A 21,797-nucleotide genomic window follows, 5' to 3' on the forward strand; every position below is an offset into this window, starting at 1 on the left:
GACAGGATAAGACACTGCACTTTATTAACCGTACAGCCGCAGCCACCTCGAGCCAACCCCCCCTCCACCTCCCGTCCTCCCATGAGACCGCGGGTCCCGACTCGGGGATGCGCTCCGCACGCGATCCCTAGAAATTCCCTAGGTCTGGGGAAGGCGTCTCTCAGATTGGCGCCTTCTCAATTTTCCGTCTCACTCTCTTTCACTCGACTCTTCCCCGCGTCCCGCAAACAGCGAAGAACAGCTGACTGGGAGAAACGAGGGGCAGGTGAGGAGGATTGAGGGAGAGAGAAAGAGACACACGCACACACGTTCAATAGCACGCGACATAGCATCATCCTTCTCTCCCATCCCTCGCCTCCCCTCGTTCTCCCTCTCTCTCTCTCTTTCTCGCGCCTCGGACGCCTCCCGAGCCACCCCCGGCCCTCCTCTCTTTCACCGTCCGCTGCGGGGCGGGCGGCGCGGGAAAAAGCCGCGCAAAAGCGGCGCGCCGAAGTTTTGCGCGCGGAGACGCACGGCTCTCTCCGCGCGGCAGTCAGGCAATGTCGTCCCGTCCGGTGTCCCTGGTGAAGCGGCGCCAGGGCGGCCTCGGCCTCGTGCTCGGACCGCCGCCTTCGACCAACGCCAGCGTCGTGGCGGGCAGCCCCCGGTGCAGCCCCATGAACTCGCCGGCCAGGGCCCGCCGTGGTTCCCTGCAAGCCACCACCACGTGCGGCGCCGGAGCGATGGGTGAAGCGGCCGGTGTGCGCGCCGTGGTGCACGCCGTCGTGCCCGGCGGCGAAGCCGACCGCACGGGCCTCATCCGGCCCGGTGACGTGGTGCTGCGCGTGAACGGAACGTGCCTGACGGGCTTCGAGCACGCCAACTGCCTGCTCGGACAGGTGCCCGACGACGCGCCGGTGACGCTCGAGCTGGCCTGCAACGGGGACGCGTTCGGGTCGGCCTTCGCTCTTCCCGGGTGAGTGGGCACCGGCGCTGTCGCTGCGATGGGCTCCATTAACACGAGGTTAGAGAAAAAAAAATGTAGCGGTCTCGTTCAGAGCAAGGATAACTGTAACGATTCTATTCCGATGTGGTTCGTTGTTGCGCTTTGTCATTGGGCAGAGCGGCGCTGCACCTGCGTTATAACCGATATCAACCGGTCGTGTGTGGTGGATGATGAGAAGGGCATAGAATCGAACGGAAAGAATTGCTACATTATACCGTCCCAGGCTTCCGTTGCAGATTTCCTGAATACCTTCAGTTTATCCAGCTACAAACCAAGCCGCCACTGGCATTCTTGTCACTGGGGCCTTCCATGTAAGGAAGACAACTTCCTTTTAACGAGCGTGTGCAGTCGCCAGGTTGCTGAAGACCATTTTGTTCTGCGAATCGAGTGGCATTTTGTTTTCCCTCGGCTTGGTGCCTCACTCGTTAGATCAATGAAAATACTGTGAGCTGGCTATGTCAATTTACGAGCCTCACGTCAGCGGCTGCCTGTAAGTTCTTCCTTTATGAGCAGAAAATTTATCTTCGTGTTTATTGAGATGAGCGAGCCAAAGAAACCAGCGTCTATTAATAAAGCCATTTTCTTGCTTTTATTATCAGTGCTGCTGCTCACGATAAATGTAAGAACACAAACAACGTGGTCAATTTTAATTCAACCTTATTCTTCGCGGCGTCATTGACAGATTCTTTTTATTACCTACTGAACGACCTTGTTTGTGTATGCGGCAGAGGAAGTTCACAACGCGCGTTTCTGTTTCTGTCCATTCGGCCGCAGTGAGGATAACGAGGACGAAGCAATTTTTGTCTGTGCGATAACTAACACGTTCGCGAGAAGCAACAAGTTAAAGAACCCAAACAGTGAGCTTCCGACTCTTGAATAGCAATGAATAGCGCACACAGGACGAGGCATTAAAATTCAGACACACACAAGCAGTACGAGCGCTACTGTTAGCGCTCGTACTCTTGTTATGCGTCTCAATTTCGCTGTCTCTTCCTCTGCGCGCTATTCATTGCTATTCAAATCATGCACCAACAAACCCAAGTAAAGCTACGCTGCTGAATTACACTTCCGACTTTCGTGCATTTCCTCGGCAATGCTTTGGAAGGCTCCACAGGGCTTCTGCCTTTTCCACGCGTTCTTAGCAGCCACGATAACCTATAAAGGCGAGACAGTAAGCATGAATTGCCAGCGTGCGCAATCCTCCATAGAGGCAGTACATCGCAAGAGTGCTCGCAAGCTCATCCTGCCGTCCACTGCAGAGCCCTGGACATCGTGAATGGCTGCTCCGCGCAACATGAGTTCCCCAGAGTCTCGCCTGCGTCCATCTCCCCACTCCCTCTTTTTTCTCTTGCGTAGCAACTGTACAATGACGTGTCAGAGGCAGGCAACAAAAGAGCGCGATAAGCAAGCGCGCGAAGCGTTAGCCGCTGCTGTCCGCGCGTCGGGGCGATGACGGATGAACAAGCAGGGATTGGCGATGACTTGCGGCATTGCTTCTTATCAGCGTTCCTCAATAGAACGCGGCAACTTTCGCTCGTTAAATGCCGAGGTGGTTTCGAAAGCGATGATACGACAGCGGCTAGATAATATGCATACACCTAAGCGTACGCTTTAAGCTGAAGTTTCTCTTCGCCACGAAAACGGCGCAAGGTCCAGTGCGAAGGAGTTTCGGAACGCGTTTCGCGTGATGCATTGGTTGTATGCGTAAACGTATACGCACTGTGAGCGGCAGTATAGGGGCAACCAGGCTCGCCAAGACGAGCGCGCTCGGAAACTCCCGACGCGAAGTTTGGATGGCAGTCCTCAATTTCATGTTATAGGCGGAGAAGAAAATCGGCTATTCGTCGCGGTATCCTTGGTCCGTATACGTATTTACCCACGTGAGTAGATACTTTTTTTATTACTTTTTTTCCGGAGCGGCGAAGTGTTGAATGTCAAAGGGGGGTATAGTATCTCCTCTCTATGTTGAAATGAGTAAGTCTTTCGCGCCTAAAACAGAAAGTCTTGGACGAAGAGGCGTTATTTTTTGAACCTGGAGGTTAGTGGAAGTGCAGCTAGAAGAACAGAAACGAAGGAGAAAAAAAAGCCAAGCTTGTTTCTTTTAGAGCTGAATCTCGGCGAACAATGCGGCGTTGTTAACGTTAATTCTGACTCGTGCAGAGATCCATGCAGCCATTTGAATTGCTTAAGTTGGAGTGCAAAAAAAAAGAAGGAAACTCCAATCTAATACTTCTAACTGGATGACGCATACAGAACCTCTAGACTCTGAATAGGAAAGCCCGCAGGAGTATCATAGGATTTGCTTGGAACTAGTAATTTGATTAGATTTTTTTTTCATTTCCAAACTATATGCATGTGCAAAATGACATTATGCAAATTTACACTATCTCTATGCGAATTATGACGGAGGAAAAAAGATTTAAAGCGGTGGCACGAATACATTCGTATATTCTATATTTGTGTTGTGTTATATTGTAATTTTTGTATCCTGGATATTGTGAGTAAAAAGACAAACGCGTTCATTCATGCGCCGAATAAGCCGCCTTGTGCGGCAATTTTTGCGTTGATCGTAGAGGGGAATGCCAGTGGCAGATTTAAAGCGCTGGCGACGTGATGCGAGTTTCCCATTACTGGCTTAATTCGCGCACTTGTTTTTTTTTTTTTAGCTACATGTCTGAACGTGTCCTGACCAGGCAATAGGGGGAAGCGAGTTTCAGCGCCTGCGTTACGAAGCGAACGTATTCCATGATATTTATACTTATTTTTTTCCCCGGAGGTTTCGTTTCAAAACTTTGTTTTAACGTATAGTGATCGCTTTTCTTATCTAACTTTCTTTCACAGAGAAGTCAGTGTTGAAATGACGGAGACGTGTCAGCCCTGCATGTTACGGTGACGAAATACCGTTTCACATTTTATGGCGTTAAACGTTTCGCACGACGACGTAATGTCTCACGCCACCTGCGTTCGCAGTGCAAATAAATAAATAAATGTTGCGGAATATTTATGCTGGAAGCGCGAATATTAAAATGGTATTAGGCAGAGGATGACATTGATGCGGACCACTTTGTAACAAAGCATGAAGACTGATACATTTCGCATGAGCGCAGTCAAAAGACCCCTTAGACCCCTTCCCCCATGTAGGGTAGCAAACTGGACGGGCGTCTGGTTGATTTCCCTACCTTTCCTTCCTCCTTTTCCTCCTCCTACATTAGCGCAGTGCTTGAGCGCATGCGCCGCTAATACTGCGTGCGTTCGCGTCCGAAAGAAAATTGTACGCCGCTGATTGGAACCGAAAAAGGCTATGAGAAAAACGTTACGTCACTCGACTTGAATTAGTGAGTCGCAGATCTGGACTACCTGACCGCGATACACGAGATGTGGTAGTTTCCTTGCTGCCATTATACTTGCGTCGGTTCCTCGTGGCTGCCTGTCTAGATAGATATGTAACGGCGTCAATTTCATCTCTGACTGACGGCCGCTACAAATTTAGTTCCGTTTCGATTTTTGCAATTCCTATAGTTCTAGTTTATTTTTTTCTGTTACGAATAAAGCTTGTCATACGGCACAATGATTTATATGTACTGCATGAGGCCTGCGTTGTGCGTCACCTGTAGGAGTATTATGGGGCGTTTGTTATCACGCACTCGGCGATCACTGCCACTTCTGTCTCTATATGCTGAAGGTCGATTAGCGGATATAGAAAAATCGGAGCCTCCCGTCTGCAAGTCTTGACGATTCCATGGTTAAGCGGCTGGCGTCTGCTTTGTTTTTATTTCTCGCTTTACTTAAATCGCACTCCTCTCCTCCGACCACTATTCAGAACACGAGATGTTATACTGCGTAGCGTTGATGAGCCACTCTCTGTTCGGTCCTCGTAGACGTATAGTGGCTTAGTTTGTTTCGTCAGTCTATCTACATAAGCAAAAGTCCAGTCACCACAGGAGCACTGACCGAACTGCATCTGCGAGCTGTCAGTCACCGCTATGCTGACGGTCGATGTTTGTTACCCTCTGTACCGCGATGTGCAGTGGGTGCTGAGGAGTGACCATAAGTAGAGGGCTGGACGAATATTCGAAATTTCGAATACGAATCGAATATTGTGCACTAACTATTCGCATTCATATTCGCAAAGAAACTATTTGATATTTTCGAGTATTTGAAACCAAGACAATATTTCGCAACAGCCAACTGTTACAGTCTGGTTACTGTATCTGAAAAGTATCTCAAACAAAAGTATCTGAAATCAACAGAAGTGAAACAATGACGCAAAAGTTCCAAGCAATGCGCCAACAAAATGGGCATTGCAAGTTTTGTTCCTTTGGCGCGGCGGAAGCTTACATGACAACTTGTGGTTTTTGCTTCTAGCCTGTCAGTTAGTGTTTTTCGCAGTCTGTAGTCACGCGTCAGTTTTCTCTTTTAAGCAACAACCAGGCATGTTTTTCTTGCAGCGGGCCCTTTTACGTGTGTGTATACTGCACAGAAGTCTTTTAGCAGCTTCTTGTTTTCATCCAACTTATGATCCTTTTAGGCAACAATTTATTTAGTGTTTTTTATAAGTCTACTCATACAGCAGCCATTCGTTATTGGAAAGGTTGGTTGCAACCAGTGTCTAAAGATGTTTAGAGGCTATTCCTGCGATCTTTTGATGACGATAAGAGATCTTTTTTTCTAAAACTTCTCCTTTATTTCTGATAGTGATTAGTCTTTTTCGCGCTTATCAATACAGGCTTGGTATCTAATTATGCCGAAATAAATATTCCTACAGGTAAAATATCCGACTGCGTTTCACTGTTTGATGTCCGATTCGATATTCAATTCGATATTCGATGAGTGGTTTATTCGTGTTAGATTCGTATTCTAAAAATCTGGGACCCAGTAAAAATTGTTGATTGATTGATTGATTGATTGATTGATTGATTGACTGACTGACTGACTGATTGATTGATTGATTGATTGATTGATTGATTGATTGATTGATTGATTGATTGATTGATTGATTGATTGATGTTCGCCCACCTCTACACAAATACCAACAACAGGTGCTCTGTTTCCTGATGCAATGTGAGAACGTTGTTGCACTGCCAAGAACATGTTGCACTGCCCAGAGTCGTGTCGCGGGCGCTGTGTGACGAATGAAGATGCGCGCTCGCTTGGCTGTCTGGCTTGTCGAGCAACTTCCAAATGATTCGTTTTGGCACCACAACACGGTCGCGGTTTTATGAGACAAGAGCAGCTGGGCATCGTCGTTATCATTCGTTGATGCGCGAAAAACAGCAAATGGGCTTTGGTTGTGAGGCCCACGCACGGCCAGACGAATCCTCGTAACAGGGGCAAAGGAGCCATCGATCCAGTGCTGAAGCGACGTACCCATGTCCACTCCGAACCTCGGAGTTCTGGAAGGGGGGGGGGGGGGTATTATGTAAGATTTCACGTAGTGGGGTGTCCATTTTGGCCGCTGCTGATTGGTTGCAGCTGTACAAGTGAGGAGTGTACGAGAGGCCCTAGCCAATCAGGAACGGCCGGAATGGACAGTCCACTAGGTGGACTCTTACAGAATACCTCCTCTGTACGAACACGGGGTTCAGAAAACGGGCGTGTCACAAATGAGTGCTATTCCCAGTAAGCCTCTCAAGATGTATCAACTCCAGGGTTGCATCACCAACGTCGTCTTCGCGATGACATCTGAGACGTTTTCTACTTGTCCTTTTATTACCTCTCTCTCAAAAAAAAAAAATGGTCTCACAGCTCCGCATTCCAATGATCGGCGAAGTGGACTGAAGTGGTTGGCGATTCGTTATATGATGCCGTCTTCACTTCCATTATATCCCGCACAAAAGGACAACGAGTCAGAGCTTCACGTTAGAGTTTTTCAAAGTCTACTTTTCAACCCTATGAGGATTTCGCAGACATTAATATATCTCTGCTGTGACATCGTTACTTTGTGTGTATAGCACTTAGAAGGCCGTATTAAATGAATTAGAGCAGAGATTTGAACGTAGTCAGGAGCAGCAATTTTTCTCAGTGAAGACTACTGAAGGTTCTCCCTTTCCCCTTCCCCCATATCGCTTCCTTACTCTTTTTGCTTCCCAGCAAACAAGGCTTCTTACTTTATTCAGGGGTCTCGCAATTTCTTTGGCGCACGTCTTCAACCTTCAAATCTACCCTTTGGCTTAATAGGCTGCAACTTTCTCATCGCATTCGCGCACAAAAGGCGCTGTTATACAGCGCTCCCCAAGGTAGCCTGGTGTCGCAGTTTCCTCAGCGCTCATGTGCCAGTTGTTACTTCCAGCATTGCTTGAAAGCCGCATTGGTGTAGAACTGCACGTGCTGACGCGTTTTGCAACCAAGAGTGGTAGTGCGGTGCTGAACACAAACGAAGAAAGCTATTCAAAGATTTGGGGCGTCATTGTCCCACGCAGTGATGCATTTTTTTTACTTATTGTCTTTTGTCTCGGGAAGTTGCATGGAAGACTACCTCATCCGACCAGTCTAAATACAGAGATCGCGCTCTTTTTTTCTTCCTCGCTAGAGCGCTATTAACCATTTGTGATTCCCTCAGTCAGTGTTGCCATTATGCGCCAGGGCCCAACGCGGTAGTAAAGTGTCGCTGACTCTACATTGAAACCAACGAGCGCGCCTGCAAACAGGAAGTTACGCGTAGGCACGCGGCCACGCTCTGAATGCCCATTCTTTCCTCTCAGTGGGGAGGCACATTGACAAGCCACGCGCTGAGTGTTAAATGCTCTGACAGAAACAGACAGGTGTGAGTACGCCTGTGTCTGTTGCGACCGACGCGGGTTGCAGCAGCCAGTCTATAGCCTCGTGCCGTCTGCGCCCCTCCAGGCGCGACTCGCAACGGGCGATGCTTCTCAGGTAGGTAGGCTGTGTGCCCCCTGAATGAATCCTTTCCGCTGTTCACTCAATTAGCTGGCAACACCTGCAGATGCTGCGAAAAGTATGACATATCGGTACCGCACGTAGGCTTCGTTTTCAGTTCATAATTACGATACGAGTGACATTGTGTGCGAGTGCGAGTGTCCTCTCCTGTTCTCTTCGGCCGAGGTGTGGTGCTTTCTCGATCGTCCTCGTTGAAGGTGGGCAAAGTCAGTCGGCAATCCAGGCATTTTTTTTTCTCCCGTAATCTATGGTAAACTTGTACTGGGTCGCGTTCTTAGTCAATCCCGTGTAGTGGCTTTTTCACCACGGCGATTCAGCATTCCGGATGTTGGAACGAAGTTAAGAAGTTTGCTAGTCTTCGACCAAGGTTATAGCGACGTGCTTCGCATATTGTTCTCGCAGCAGCTTTCCCGGTCAGTGATAAAATAAATCCAGAAGTTCAAGCGAATCATCCTTCTCGAGCCAGTTACGCGGCGTCCAATTGCATAAATTACAGAAATGAGGCGAACTGATTTCGTGATTATGGAAAGGTTTTACGAAACAGAATGACGAAAGCGAGACACTGGGCGAAGGACGTATGGCAGCATTAATCTCTCTGTTTATCGTTTACCCGCTCTTTGAAGGTCACGTCATAGTTTTCTTTAAGGTGTGCAGCGACATCCTCGCAAACACATGCTTTGACCGTGGCACGTTGAAGCATTCAACAATTTTCTGTCGCGCTGAAGCGGTTGTCAACTATAGAGTGCATGGAACCGTGCTATATCACCGCGTGTTTGTTTTTCTTATTTCTCGAGTATTTGATTAGAAAGCCAACGCAAGCATATATATATATATATATATATATATATATATATATATATATATATATATATATATATATATATATATATATATATATATATATATATATATATATATAATGTATGTATGCATATGTATATATTATACATACATATATACATATACGGTTATACATTCAAGATACACAAACTGCAAACATCCTCAGTGGGCGAGGTAACGATAAGCATGAGGTCAACATTTAATCACAATAAAAGCCTCAGTGCGCGTGAAACAGAATTGCGTTACGAGTTACGCACGATATGAATTACGCATTGCAACAACATGATGCGAACATGGCAAAACATACGAGTGAACAAAGCTGTAGGACGAGGAACAATGCAGAAATAGGCACAATGCGGTGTGTAAAAAATCAGGAATCTGTGTTTTCCAATTTTTCTCACAGCGCAGTGTACCTATTTTTATAGTTGAATCACTTCGTCTCCATAGTAGCATGGTGTCACTCACAAGAATGTTCGTCGAAACGAATGATTTGGTTTTAACATCTGCGTGTGTGCATTGGGAAGGATTATCTATTGTTGACATCGGGAAGTGCATCGCGCTCTGACGTAGGACTGTAACCACGTCTCGATGTGGATGCACCTGGATTTTCACTTCCGTAACAAGAAAATAGAGTTTTTATATGCGTAAGCATTTCTATGCCTACCCAACGAGGAAACTTGCCGGTCCGTCCGTCTTTCAAGTAAGTAGAATCGCTATAAAGAAATAGTGTATAAAACAAAATAAATTGAAAGGAAAAACGTTAGTGGTGGTGAGCTTCGAATTTACGACCCCACGGCCAGAGGCCGAGTGTCTTATCCACTGCGCTAAATACGCGCTTCTTTATATATTTCAAGGAATTATGTGTAGTGTCATTCGAAAGTTGTAATATAACATTTGACAGGCATGATAAACAAATGCACACATGCTAAGTAGTCCAATGAAAGTTCGAAATCCCGTTCCTGAATGGATTTCGCATCTGGACGCTTGTGTTTGTCTGCCCGAATTTTGAATGGGGCTTAAGACCCGCGCTTGCAGAAGGTGAATATACCAGAACCATATGAATTTGTTGTTCCGGTGGTACAAAACAAATGTCAAAGGAGAACAGTTTCTATGAAGGCTTCGTTGAAAGATTTCGTGATGGTGGAATAAAACCATCTCTAGGACCGCATGTAGAACCGACCTGGAGCATCGTAAACATCAGGAAAATTACATTTTTGCGAAAATTCAATGTCAAATACGCCACATTCCTGATGCGTTTCGGTGGTCGCGGGATACGCCTTCTGTTTTGGCGTTCCTTCACCTGTCGATGTGTCACCGATCTTTGACCGCTCATGCGCTTCACGTCGTGCAATACAGACAGATAAACAGTCAATGAGTTGATAAGGGTCATAACGAGTGATGAGAGGTTATATGGGTCTCATCACGGTTGATAATGGTTCGACGAGGACGGATCAGGCTCTGGAGAGCAATAAAGGATCATAATCGTCGGAACCCTTATGATAAGATTAATATGCATCGATGAGAGTTGATAAGAGTCGGATCATGTCAGATATGGTTGATAAGGACAGATAACGGTTGATGAGAAAGGGATCGCGTCCGGTGAGGTTGATAACCGAGAAGGGTTGATAAGGGTCAGATCTAGTCCGATAAGGTTGATAACGCCCGATGGGTTGATAAGGGTTTCTACTGGTGGGACTAAATTTCGTAACATGGCGCCGGGCTGCGTTGTGATGAGCAAGTGGCACAATGCTTACGCATAGTTACGACAACTTCCAGTGAAGTTTCTGGGCGAACCTTTTCCTTCATCGGCTTAGTGCAGAACTTTTCTTAGTAAGTGTGCGTAAAGGAAAATGTCAGCGCTTCTTAAAGCCACCTGCTATTCCTGTGATAAAGCTATGCGCAAAAGTATTAAGAACTGTGTAAGTAACTGTACCACGTGTTCAAGTGACAAAAGAGTTGCCCGTACCCGTATTTTTGCGCTAACATCTCCTTCTATCCCGGTAATAGAAAGCGAGGTGTTATGCAAAAATAACAATGATGATAATGAGAACACACAACGAAGATTAAGGCGAGAGCGGCGTACAAAAAATTGCTTGAACAAGGGATTGACTCGATCAGTTGATAAAGCTTCGCGTTCTGAATATGTTACGTGGCACGAATAAATGCTGAAAACACGCATTGCGAAATTTCGCGTTCAGATATAATAAGAGGCGCAGCTTTTACACGAACGCGGCGTTTTCGCGAAGCTCTTCGCGTCATTCACAGATGTTGACTGATCAGTGTGCATATCCACCGCTATTCACGGCGCTCCGCACACGTCATACGGCAGATTTTGCTTTGCCGCGAGCGGTGCTGTAATCCCGAATTAACGAATTGCTCTTTATAAGCCGCTGCTAAAGAAACGCTAGGCGCATACGTTCGCCGTCGCGTCCCTCCCTTCTCCTCCTCCTTGCGACGAGGGAGAAAGAATAGCGCAGCCAGTGATTCAGAACGCCCCCGGCGATTTGCTTCTCCGGCTCGGCGATTCCAGGCGTCTCAGACACCGCACTCGTCCTTTTGTACGCGAGGCGCCAGCGATCTTCGATGCGTTCGCATTCCTACAGCGAGACATACGGCTTTTTCCATCGATTGTGTAAAAGGCGCGCCGTAAAGTTTCCGCCAGGGCGACTTTTGGTGCTTCGGCGGCGCCAGCAGCCGCGTCAGTTCGGAATGAACCGATGTTGCAATCAGCTCTGCTTGAGCGGAATGGGCCTTCGCGTGCATGGTGCTGGTAGTGTGCTGTTAGACTTCCCCGAGGGTTATTTTTGTTTGTTTCTAAAAGTTAATCGTCAGCTTCTTCTTCTTGTTCTTCTTCTTCTTCTTCTTCTTCTTCTTCTTCTTCTTCTTCTTCTTCTTCCGATGTTCGCGATACTGTAGAAGAGTTGCCCGCAACCTCATTTATTCAAGCCTGCTCGCATAGGAAAAGCAGCGCCCCATAATTATCCCTCTCGCAACTCGTGAACGGCATCCGTAATATTGATTATTGATTCGGCGGAAAAATGAGGAAGATAATTTCCTTTTCTTTAGTTTTCGGCTTGTTGTGTCGTTTATTAAGGGATGAAGGCCTGGGAAAATCGGATACGAGAAAGGTGGCTGCGCCGGCGTCATCAATATTAAACTCGCACCTAGATAAAAAAAGAGAGTAGTACCCTGAAAACAAGAGTCTGAAATTCACGGTGCATAAAAAGAGAGCATAAGAAGCCATCTTTAACGAAAGTTCGAGCGCCAGAAATAGTGAGTGTCTCGAATGAATAAATAAACATGCACCAATGCACACAAACAACCCAATCAATTCAAAGACAAGATATGAATAGAGTGCAGATCTTAACCTTCTTTTTCAGTTAACCGTTAAAGGAAATGAAAAGTTCTTCACACGAGGAAACAGTCGAGTTTTCACTGTCAATATCTTCTGTTATTCAGGGTCTCCTGACGTTGAATATTCAGTATACTTACAAACCGACTATATTTCTCACAGTATTATAAAGTCTAAATACGCTAAACTCACATTTACTTTTTCAGGGATAGTATATTGGATGGCCATTACACACGTCGCTTGCCCCTAGCCAAAAAACCAAGGTAAGACCACGTTGCGGAGATCAAGGATTTGGTTAGCAAAACCAGGGCTATGCATAAGACTGAGTGAAAGTCAAACTGTTGGGTCTGTCATCTACTCGCGAGTGCCGAATAAATGCAGGTGCCGCGGTCTAGTATCTTGTTCAGTTTTGTCTTGGTATTGGTATCCGTTTTTAATAGGCGCCCATGTGAACAAACGCTGCTGACACACCCTATATTCTTATCACCTTCCTCTCTTGGCGCATAGGTGCTCGAGATAAGAAATGCAGAACCGCGTCCTTGCGGTAGAAAGCAATTAAGCCGTACACAACAAGGGACATAATTGGATAAAGAGTCGTCCACTAACATGGTGTTTAATCACAAACATCTTGTTCTATTGTGGACAGCCAGTGACGTAGGTACAAAGTACCGAAGCAAGATTAGTCCTCATAAAAGCAGCAACAAAGAAGGGGTGCGCAGCGTACGTATTTTGGGATCTTGCGGACGGTCTATTCTTAAGCGAGGCTCTTTGAGATGCGTTGCAAATCTTGTGGCAAGTTAACACCGCAAAGCGAAAAAGTATAAAACGAGCATATGGTTCTGGTGTTGAGTTTCCGTTAACTCAGTGTAAATGTTGACGGTGTTTCGTTTGTATTGTAAGCCGAATAGTGAGTTTACGCGATGATTTTGCATGGTAATGTCGTTAGTCCAAAGACTTTGAGGGGGCAGCGCAGTCGCATTCAAGAGGTTTGTATATGTTCAGCGCAAATTGTAATACAATACCGTAAAGAGGAAATAAGTATTTAGCGCACTGGTTCTGCATAATGCAGTATCTAATCCATAATGTCTAATGCCTGCAATCCTTGGTATAGCATAGCGATTGTTACAGCTACGCTATGCGAAGACTTGTAGACATTAGAAATTGCCGGCAACTTTTGGAAGGCTGGGCCAGCCTGCAGCAAGCAACACCGTGCCTCCCCCCCTCCCCCTTCTTTTCAGTATAATGCAGCGAAGTTATAAACTTATATCGGTCCACATAAGCGATAAACGTTAAGGGCTTCTCTGGCGCTATATGTAGTCGGGATGTTCTTTTTTAAATAATTTTTACTTTTCAGTGCGACACATAGGAAGCTAAAATTGGCTGCAATCGTCCTGAAACAGATCGACCCCCATGCACTCGATATCCCGTTTCCTTAAGTGCGTTCCCCTCTTACTACATTGTGTCACGTCGTGACCTATCTGGAAAGATTTCCACGAATGCGTTTATTCCGGACAGTCAACTTCATGCTTCGAGAATGCGTTAAAGCTTGCGTAAAAGCACACCTTAAGACTTGAATTGAAGCAGGCATTCAGGATGTAAGCTTGGATGGGTGTTGTGGCGTTTGAAGCGTTGAAATATTTTGGTAAACATAGATTTTATGCGCCTATTTTTGCAAAGGAAATGCCTGTACTGCACATAATTCCAAAAATGCTAACTTCGTAAGAAATGCGTTTTTTTTTTCAACGTTTTTCAACGGTGGCCCCAGTGCGCTGCGATCTATCGACGTCGTCGAAAAATTCGTCGCTGAAGCACCCGCTATATCTAAACCGCTCTTTAGCAAGCACTCACGGTGAGGAAATTTACAGCTATTTCCTGTGTATCCATTGATTCGTAACCTACAATTAACCGCATGTGGTGACGCGCATTAAAGGCCACTGGCATCGTTTGCATTTGAATAGGAAAAAACAAATGTTTTAAACATCTTGCTCATTATTGTTTGGAAAGTGCGGGAAATGCGATTACGGCTGCAATGTGCCCCAAATGCATACCAATTACAGCGCATTTTACGTCCCGCTTCTGGTTATTTTTATTATGACTATTGTGAAGTTGGTATGCTTCTGTGTCTGCGGAATGCATGTGAGCGTTCCATGGGAAAATAGAAATATAGCTTCACTTTATTAACTGTCTTGTTATAACCTGTTTCCCAAAAGACAGTTGAACTTCGCGTTCCTAAGCGGTTAATAGTTAACTAGCAGCAAACAATTGCACGCCCAGGTCCTTCGTGGCCCCGCATCATATTGCCTGGGAGGAGCCTGATTTTCATTTTGACCCTTCGCAGGAACTTACCGAACACTCTTGCCACGGAGCTCCGAGATCAAATGACGGTGAAAGCAAAAAAAAAAAAAAACGTCTCGTAGGCTGGAATATAGGCGTGCCTAGGTAATGCATGCGCCCAGACCCGATGACGTGTGTAATCGCGGCATTTGCCGGAGGCGCACGCATTACCGCTTTATAGAACGGAAGCTAAATCCTCCACCGGTGCTCCAAGTTCGTGACTCTCTGCCTCATTTCAGAGTGCTCGCGCTCACCGCATGATTGGTTGGTTCTAAAGAAAGAGAGAGAAAAAAAAAAACGCGTCTTCCAGAAATAGTCGTTCCCAGAACGCCGATCGCAATTGGAATATGTAGCCGCTTTACCTGCGTATACGCGGCGGCTTCTCGCCCCATTTTTCACGCAGGTGTGTGTACGTATGTGTGACTGTTGCGTTGCAGATCTGTAGGTACGTTCCTATAGAACCCGCTGCGGTAGCAGCACATGATACTGTAGAGTCACCTGCGACACTTACTGAGAATAGATTACGCATGCCTGCACGACATGGCGCACGTTACGTGAGGTGGAAAGTAACAGCGCCACACAGGCAACGCTTAAACAATGTGTCACAGAGGTTTTGGTGTTGGTGTCCTTAAAAAAATATCTGTCTATGTCACGCTGAGGCTCTTGGGTTTGAGTAAATGGATGCCATATAAGAGATTCTAGCGCCTTGGTGCGGCGCCGGCGCTACTGATGACCCTGCACGAGCACAAGGCGCCGTGCAGATGTGCAGTAAGGAAATTATGCGCCGCATTTCTGGGCCACTTGAAAAGGACAGTCTACGCAAGCTCGGCAGCGTTTCACTGACACGCGAGTAGCAGAAAAATACGTACAGCCACAAACACTGTTTCACATTCTAGCGAATGGTGCACAGAGAGACGCAGTTACATAAGGCGTGTGAAGGACAACAACAAAATAAAAAAATCAAATTCAGGTGAAGTACAGCCTCGCAGCCAGGAATGCAGCGTTGCGAATACTCACAAAACTATATAATCGGTGCTTGTGGCTCGCGCCCAACGCTGCTCGTACGCGTTCGTATCAGGGCCGCAACAACCGTCGTTTCCGTCGTCATCTTCAACCCTTGTCCTTGCCTTTCTCACTTGTCCTTTTCACGGATCTAAGTAGTCGACGAGAAAGTTGTGATTCACGTCACCCTTTCAGGTTTTCTCTCACTACAAACCTCTTTGTCTCCCTAGACCTCGCAGGAAGACTATACGAATTCGCTGGCGTTCGTTAGGCCTGGCTTCTCCGCAATAAGAGAGCTTGTGTGTAGCCGCGAGCCCAAGAAAGTACATACGTCATAGTTCGGCTTGTGGTAGCCTGAACTTAAGGAGAACTACTCTATCGGTGGGGACGAGAACGATACAGAACGATATATATATATATATATATATATATATATATATATATATATATATATATATATATATATATATATATATATATATGTATGCGTAGGTCATGTGACATCTGGAAGGATTACAGCAGTGAAATACAGCACGCGTGAGGAAAAGCTGCTATGGCTGGTGACACTCCAGTTGCAGCTTAGGGAATTAGGGAAGTGAGTCGCAAAATGGCTTGTCCCTAAGTTTGATAGCATTCCATGACATATGCGATTTGGTTAACTACATTTATATTGTTGTCGAACAGACGTGGTCATACCGAAATTTGTAATGAAATAACCATTATATTTGTAAGCACCCAATATGTTCATTGGTATAAAGACCTGCGTCGACCTGGTTGACTCGGGCTGAATCACGACATTATACGGCTGTGTAACGAATGTATGACTACAGACCGTAGCTTTCACGAAGTTGGCAAATGTAATAAGGGCAGTTAAACCAGAGTTTCTTGAAAGCGAATTTCTTCCAACTTTGTATCGACCGCTTAAGCGACGTCTCGGAGATGTCTCTCAGAAGACTGAAAGAGCCAGATGTCCCTACCCCTGGAAACCAGAGGCATCGAACATACTCCCAGTGCTCACATCGCGCTGGTTTCGACGCTTGGTTGTCTTCTTCGTCAACTTCGTCATGTTCCTCGTCTTCTGCTGCAGGTCATCGTGTCGACAAGAACTGAGGCGGTCGATGACGTCCGGGTGACTGCGGCCGCCCCGCAGAAGTCGCGGCTATGCATTAAACATGGACCGTGTCCCGCCCCTCACCCAGAGCCTTTCTTTTTCGTTCCCTTTCCGATTCTCCTGCTTTCTCATCCACTTCTCGCTCGCGTTGTTGTTCTCCCCGAGGATCCTGTCTGGAAGTGCGGAACACTCCTCAGAGGAGTGAATGAAGAAATCCAAACCAGGAGAGGCATAAAACTGCGCTATATGCAAAGCGGCTGCCTTTGCAGTGCCTTTCGCGGTGTAGTGGAGTAAGAAAAAGTGGCTTGCTCCACAGTGAGTGCGCTCGCTTTCGTCGATAGTGCGCGCGAAGTACTTCGTCGAGTGTTGCGGGAAGGGTTAAAAAAAGAAGCAAAGACCGATCAGTGGAAATATTTGGCGGAGTAAAAATTTAGTGGCGACGCCGCCGCTATTTCACGCCTTCCGCGAGTTGACATTGTGGGGGCGTGTTTCGACAAAGAACTGAGATAGAAAGTAGTTGCGCCGTTTTCTTCTCCCTCCTCACAAGTATGTTTCCTGTGCTTATTTCTCCACGAACGGTTGAATGTTTGATCGGCGACTGCGTGCGATGATAGCGCGTACATCGTCTTGGCCTGATTGTTAATTTTACGATTATCAACTTATGAAAGAAAGGGAATCGAAGGGGGGAGCTTATGTGTGAGCCTCGCACTCGTGCTTTCCTTGCGGTTTTGTGCGTTTTCTTGTGTGCATTGATTTTATTACTCAAAATCTGTCTTGTTCCGCGCGAAAGCGGGAATCGTATCTCGTGTCTCTTACTTCCTCTTCACTACGATAAAGGAAAGACAACAGGAATGTTTTCAGTTGGATTTCATGCTTACTTTGTACAAGAGCGCAATTTCATTTTATATTTTGGAATTTGGCCTATATTTATCTCAAGCTGGACTTGGGATAACGCGGGCTTCGCAAAGCTTTACGTACACTGTTCAATAAATGCTTTTATGCGCAAATAATTTGGATGAGGCCATCCATCATATCCGCTTGGCGGTAACCTATTTCAAAGAACTCATCACTGCAGATTTGGTGCGGGCAAATCATAATACAAAGGCGCAAATATCTTACGACGACTAGCTCTCATAAATGCTCCAACTTTCCAATAAACACCTACCCCTGTGTAGGGTAGCAAACTGGACGTGCGTCTGGTTGACCTTCCTTTTCTTCCTTCCATTTCCTCCTCCTCCTTTCAAACTGAACGTCTACATCATCGCTTATTAGAAGTAAATGTTGATGCGGAAGTAAGTTCAGTGTGGAAATGATATCTGTAGTATAGCCAGTAATAACTAGCATATTAACTATAGGATTATCAAATTTATTTAAAGAAAGAAAGACGAGACCATACCGCTGGGGCAAGACACCTTATCTCATCTATCCAGATGTGGGATCATAAATCTATCGCGTTTGATCTCCCCTCCATGCAGCGATTTCTAGTGCTATAACTTGTCTTATTGAACGCCAAACAGCAGCGCACGCTGAATGTATCTCTCAAAGTCTAAAAAAGTTGCAACAAGAAATTTGAAAAGAAGGAAACAGCTGACAAAGCACAAACCTTAATAACTCCTGATGTCACGTTTTAGCAGCGTTAATTCGTAAGGTCAACTCGTGCCGTCTGTGCAAAATAACTTCGGAGCCCTGTGGTGTGCACACGCGTTTCTCACCAGGGCCGAGTTTATTCACGCGTAAATATCGCAAGACTGCGGCGACTGCTGACCTCTGCGTCTATCAACCCTGCTTTTTCGCTTTCTGTTTCAAACTGCTAAAAAAAATTACGAAACGCGAGGAGCCCGTTGGAAAGGAGCTACCGTAGAGCCCAGAAACGGAACAAGAAGATAATGACTATAACAACAACAAAGTAATAAAGGAAAGGCGAGACAGCAAAAGAATGCCAACCGTGCACGCGTGCCTGAGTACGTTGCCGTGGGGGAGCGGCGCGGCGTTCCAGACACCGGGAACACTTGTTACTCTCGGCAGAGCTGCCCGCAGAACTCAAACAGCGCGCCGGTCCCGCGAGTGAGTTCAGGCATTTCGCGCACAATAAGGCACAACGCGACTTTCGGAGGCTATGGAATGCGAGATTTCGTCAGTCATTAAAGCGAGGATTCCTTTTCATGCGTGTAAATAACGAAGTTATGTAGGGACGAGTGTGTAAGAGCTTCTCTCTCTTTCTCGCTTTTCAGCTGGTCGTACAGAGCGTTAGCGAGCTTTCAAGCGGCTGAAACTCTCTCCTTAGCTCTTGGTTTTCGCTTATAGAAAGGAAAAAGAAAGAAGAAATGCAGGAGTTTGGTAAAATCCAGGCAAGATGACAACAAACAACGTTGTTGAGAGGAAAGTGTTGAAAGGAAACACCGACCGTCGTGAAAGAAGCAAATGCCATTCTGCCGCCAGTCAAGAATGTCATAAAGAATAACCAAGATACTTGGTCATTGGTATGCATGTGCATAGTATAACATGCAGATTACTCATGTTCCGCGTAAGTGAAAGTACGGTTATTTGGATGAAATTTGATACGCTGACTGAATACTAACGCATAGTCACCCTAACCTGCGGAAGTCAATATAAACGTACCAGTCCTCGTGAAAACTTCACTGCTGCAGGCTTTCATATCGCACTGAAATGGTGGTTTGCTCCTGCAGTAGTTGTTTCACAAAGTAATCCTTTGTCCACACGAATTATGAGCCGACTTCAGAGTCAAGCAGGTAGCTAGAGTCAAATAATTTAGTCAAATAATGTATCGCCCTTGGAAATATTTATTAAATATTTTAACCATAGTACACTCGGCCCTGTAGCCCAGTCTCTGGCGTTTTCGGAGAGGAAGCCCACAATCCAGCAATCGTCGGTTGAAATTCAGCAAACCCTTATGAATAATTAAAAGGATGTTATTTGTACACCACTGGAATAGGGTCATACGTTAAGCAAAAACATTCTTTATGAATTAAATAAAGAACTTTCGTTCGGTCCCGATTTCTCACTTCGAAAGCGCGCGCTCTTGAGGCGAAGAAGCGTTTGATGATGAGTTTTGTTGATCAACCGAATTTGCACCGGCAGACAGTAAAATCACGCGGGACAGAGAATTGGCAACAAATTAGGTTTCACAACTTTAATTCATCTTTAACCCTCTTCTAGCAAGAGCTCCCTCACAGTAGTGGGAACGACGAGAGATACTGTTGAGAGGAGAAAAAGAAATATATTTAAGAATAGGCCCGGCTCTGGCATTAGTTCCCTGGCTTGCTCGCGTTAGTAACACAGGTTGCGGTGTCATTCGGAAGCATTGTACTTATGTTAAGTGCTGTGCATTTTCATAACACTGCACGTAGATTCTGTGTGTGCGTCAAGTTTTGCATGACCGCTGAGGTACCAACGCACCCCTACTGCAACAACGTTTCGCGCAACAACCCCGTTTTACCAAGGTATTGCTACCAAAGTAATTAAAGTTAAAGCGTTAGAGCCACTGAAAGCTAATAGTTAACTCGGAAACACCCGTTGGTGTCATCTTGCCAGGGCATTGATAGTAAACACTAGGCGCCGGAAGCCGTGATGTAGAATTTCTGAGTGTGTGTTGTACGTCATGGAAGGGTATTTACGACGTACGTTTATTGTTTAAGCTGTATAGCCTCGCTTGCAGTAAAGAAAAGAGCGAAAAAAAGAAAAGAACCTGTCGGTGGTTTATAGGCTTTCTTCCTGGCCAGTGTAGTAGTGAACAAACTCCCGCGCACTGCAATATTGTTTCGCACCCCTACGCAAGTTTGTGTTTTCCTGTGCCGTCGCAAGCCGTCCTGTTGTACGTTTGTTGCGCTCGAATGTTGACGGTGTTCAGGAATGCGGAGTTTCAACTGAACGGATTAACACGAGCTGGATACGCACAGGTGAAGTGGAGGAAGATAAAACGAGTGAAAAAGCAGTAAAAGCACCGAAATAAACCTAAAGCGAGAGTTCCGCGCATCGCACAATATCTAACTCTATAGGAGCTTGCTGAGAAAGTGTTCATGGTGTACCTAGGAACTATCACTGTATCAGTAACGAAATTCCACTTCCCGTACCTGCTGAAGCGGGAGCGGTCTTCGTGGAACTAACCAAAACGCATTCATGTTTCGACAGTTTTATCCAGTACAAGTACAAAGCTTCAGGCAGCAACATATATGTGCCGACAGCCTATAGCTCTGTGTTTTAACCAGAGCGAGTCACCGCAGGTGTGAGCTCCAGCTTTCCTTTCGACCGCTGGTGATGCGGGGTAGACTGCATCGCTTTTGTTGATCGCACGTGCTTTCAACAAATCCCCGCTTTATTTTAGCCCGAGAATAAATGTTGCGAGCCGATGAACTAACCGAGTTATCAACGAGAAGCTTAAGCTTCCGAGTGATCACGTTATCTGACGAGTTATCTTTAACTATACCTTGTGAAACACGGACTTGTTTAGCGAGAAAACATGCCCGCATTTACGAGACTTCTCTTAACTAAAGCGGCATTTCCTTAGTGCTGGCATTTGAAAGCCAGCATTAAGGAAATTTCGCTCTTTTTTTCGCTCTTTTCTTTACCGGAAGCGAAGATATACAGCTGAAACAATAAAACGTACGTCGTAAATACGTTTACATGACGTCCACTACAGCAGTCGGCGTGATAGCTGCAGCGATGGCCCAATCGCATGCAGCACCCAGCCATTGTGAACGTAAGACCCAGTGCACGTTGCTCCCAATCTTCCCTTATGCGTTTACGCGAGGGCGTTACCTAACTGACCGAAGCTCTGGGTGCCTGCTCCTTATTACAACTGAAGAGCAGCGAATGAAACGTGGCGGTGATAATTGTTCTAGAGCTGCACACAACATTACTGTTCTTCGAGGTTGGGGCTGTGTAGGACAGCATCCCGCGACGCGGCGGAGAGGCTCGGCCTCTCTGTCCCGACGTGGGAGGGGCCCGCTGCGCGCTAGTGCGTGCTTCAAAGGACCCCAATAAAGTTTTTCATCCATCCATCCATCCATCCATCCACATAACATTGTGGACGTGAGCTTTGGAACACGTTTATGTTTTCAGAATAGCCCTAAGTGGTCGCTACTGGAGTAGTAGTCCTACACAGTTTAAGTTCTTGCGAGGCTCTAATTCCATAGACAAGTGGCGAGCTGCCACGTTGCCAGTGTAGTAATGATTAGAAGGAACAAGTGAGGGTCAAGCTCACCAGGTCTTGCGCAACCACCAACGTGATCCCACGAATGGATGAGCTTCATCCTGGT

At 46.2% G+C, this 21,797-nt stretch overlaps 1 protein-coding gene across 1 annotated transcript in view; it reads left to right on the forward strand.

The window, feature by feature from the left end:
* Positions 1-495: 495 nt before the first annotated feature.
* Positions 496-21,797, forward strand: part of Nos (Nitric oxide synthase) — a 446,097-nt gene continuing 424,795 nt past the window's right edge. Inside the window, exon 1 of the mRNA XM_065451990.1 lies at positions 496-955. Coding sequence (XP_065308062.1) covers positions 540-955 — 416 coding nt within the window. The 5' untranslated portion in view covers positions 496-539. The remainder of the gene's footprint in view (positions 956-21,797) is intronic.

Source organism: Dermacentor albipictus, chromosome 2, assembly GCF_038994185.2.
Source record: "Dermacentor albipictus isolate Rhodes 1998 colony chromosome 2, USDA_Dalb.pri_finalv2, whole genome shotgun sequence".
Classification (NCBI taxonomy): domain Eukaryota; kingdom Metazoa; phylum Arthropoda; class Arachnida; order Ixodida; family Ixodidae; genus Dermacentor; species Dermacentor albipictus.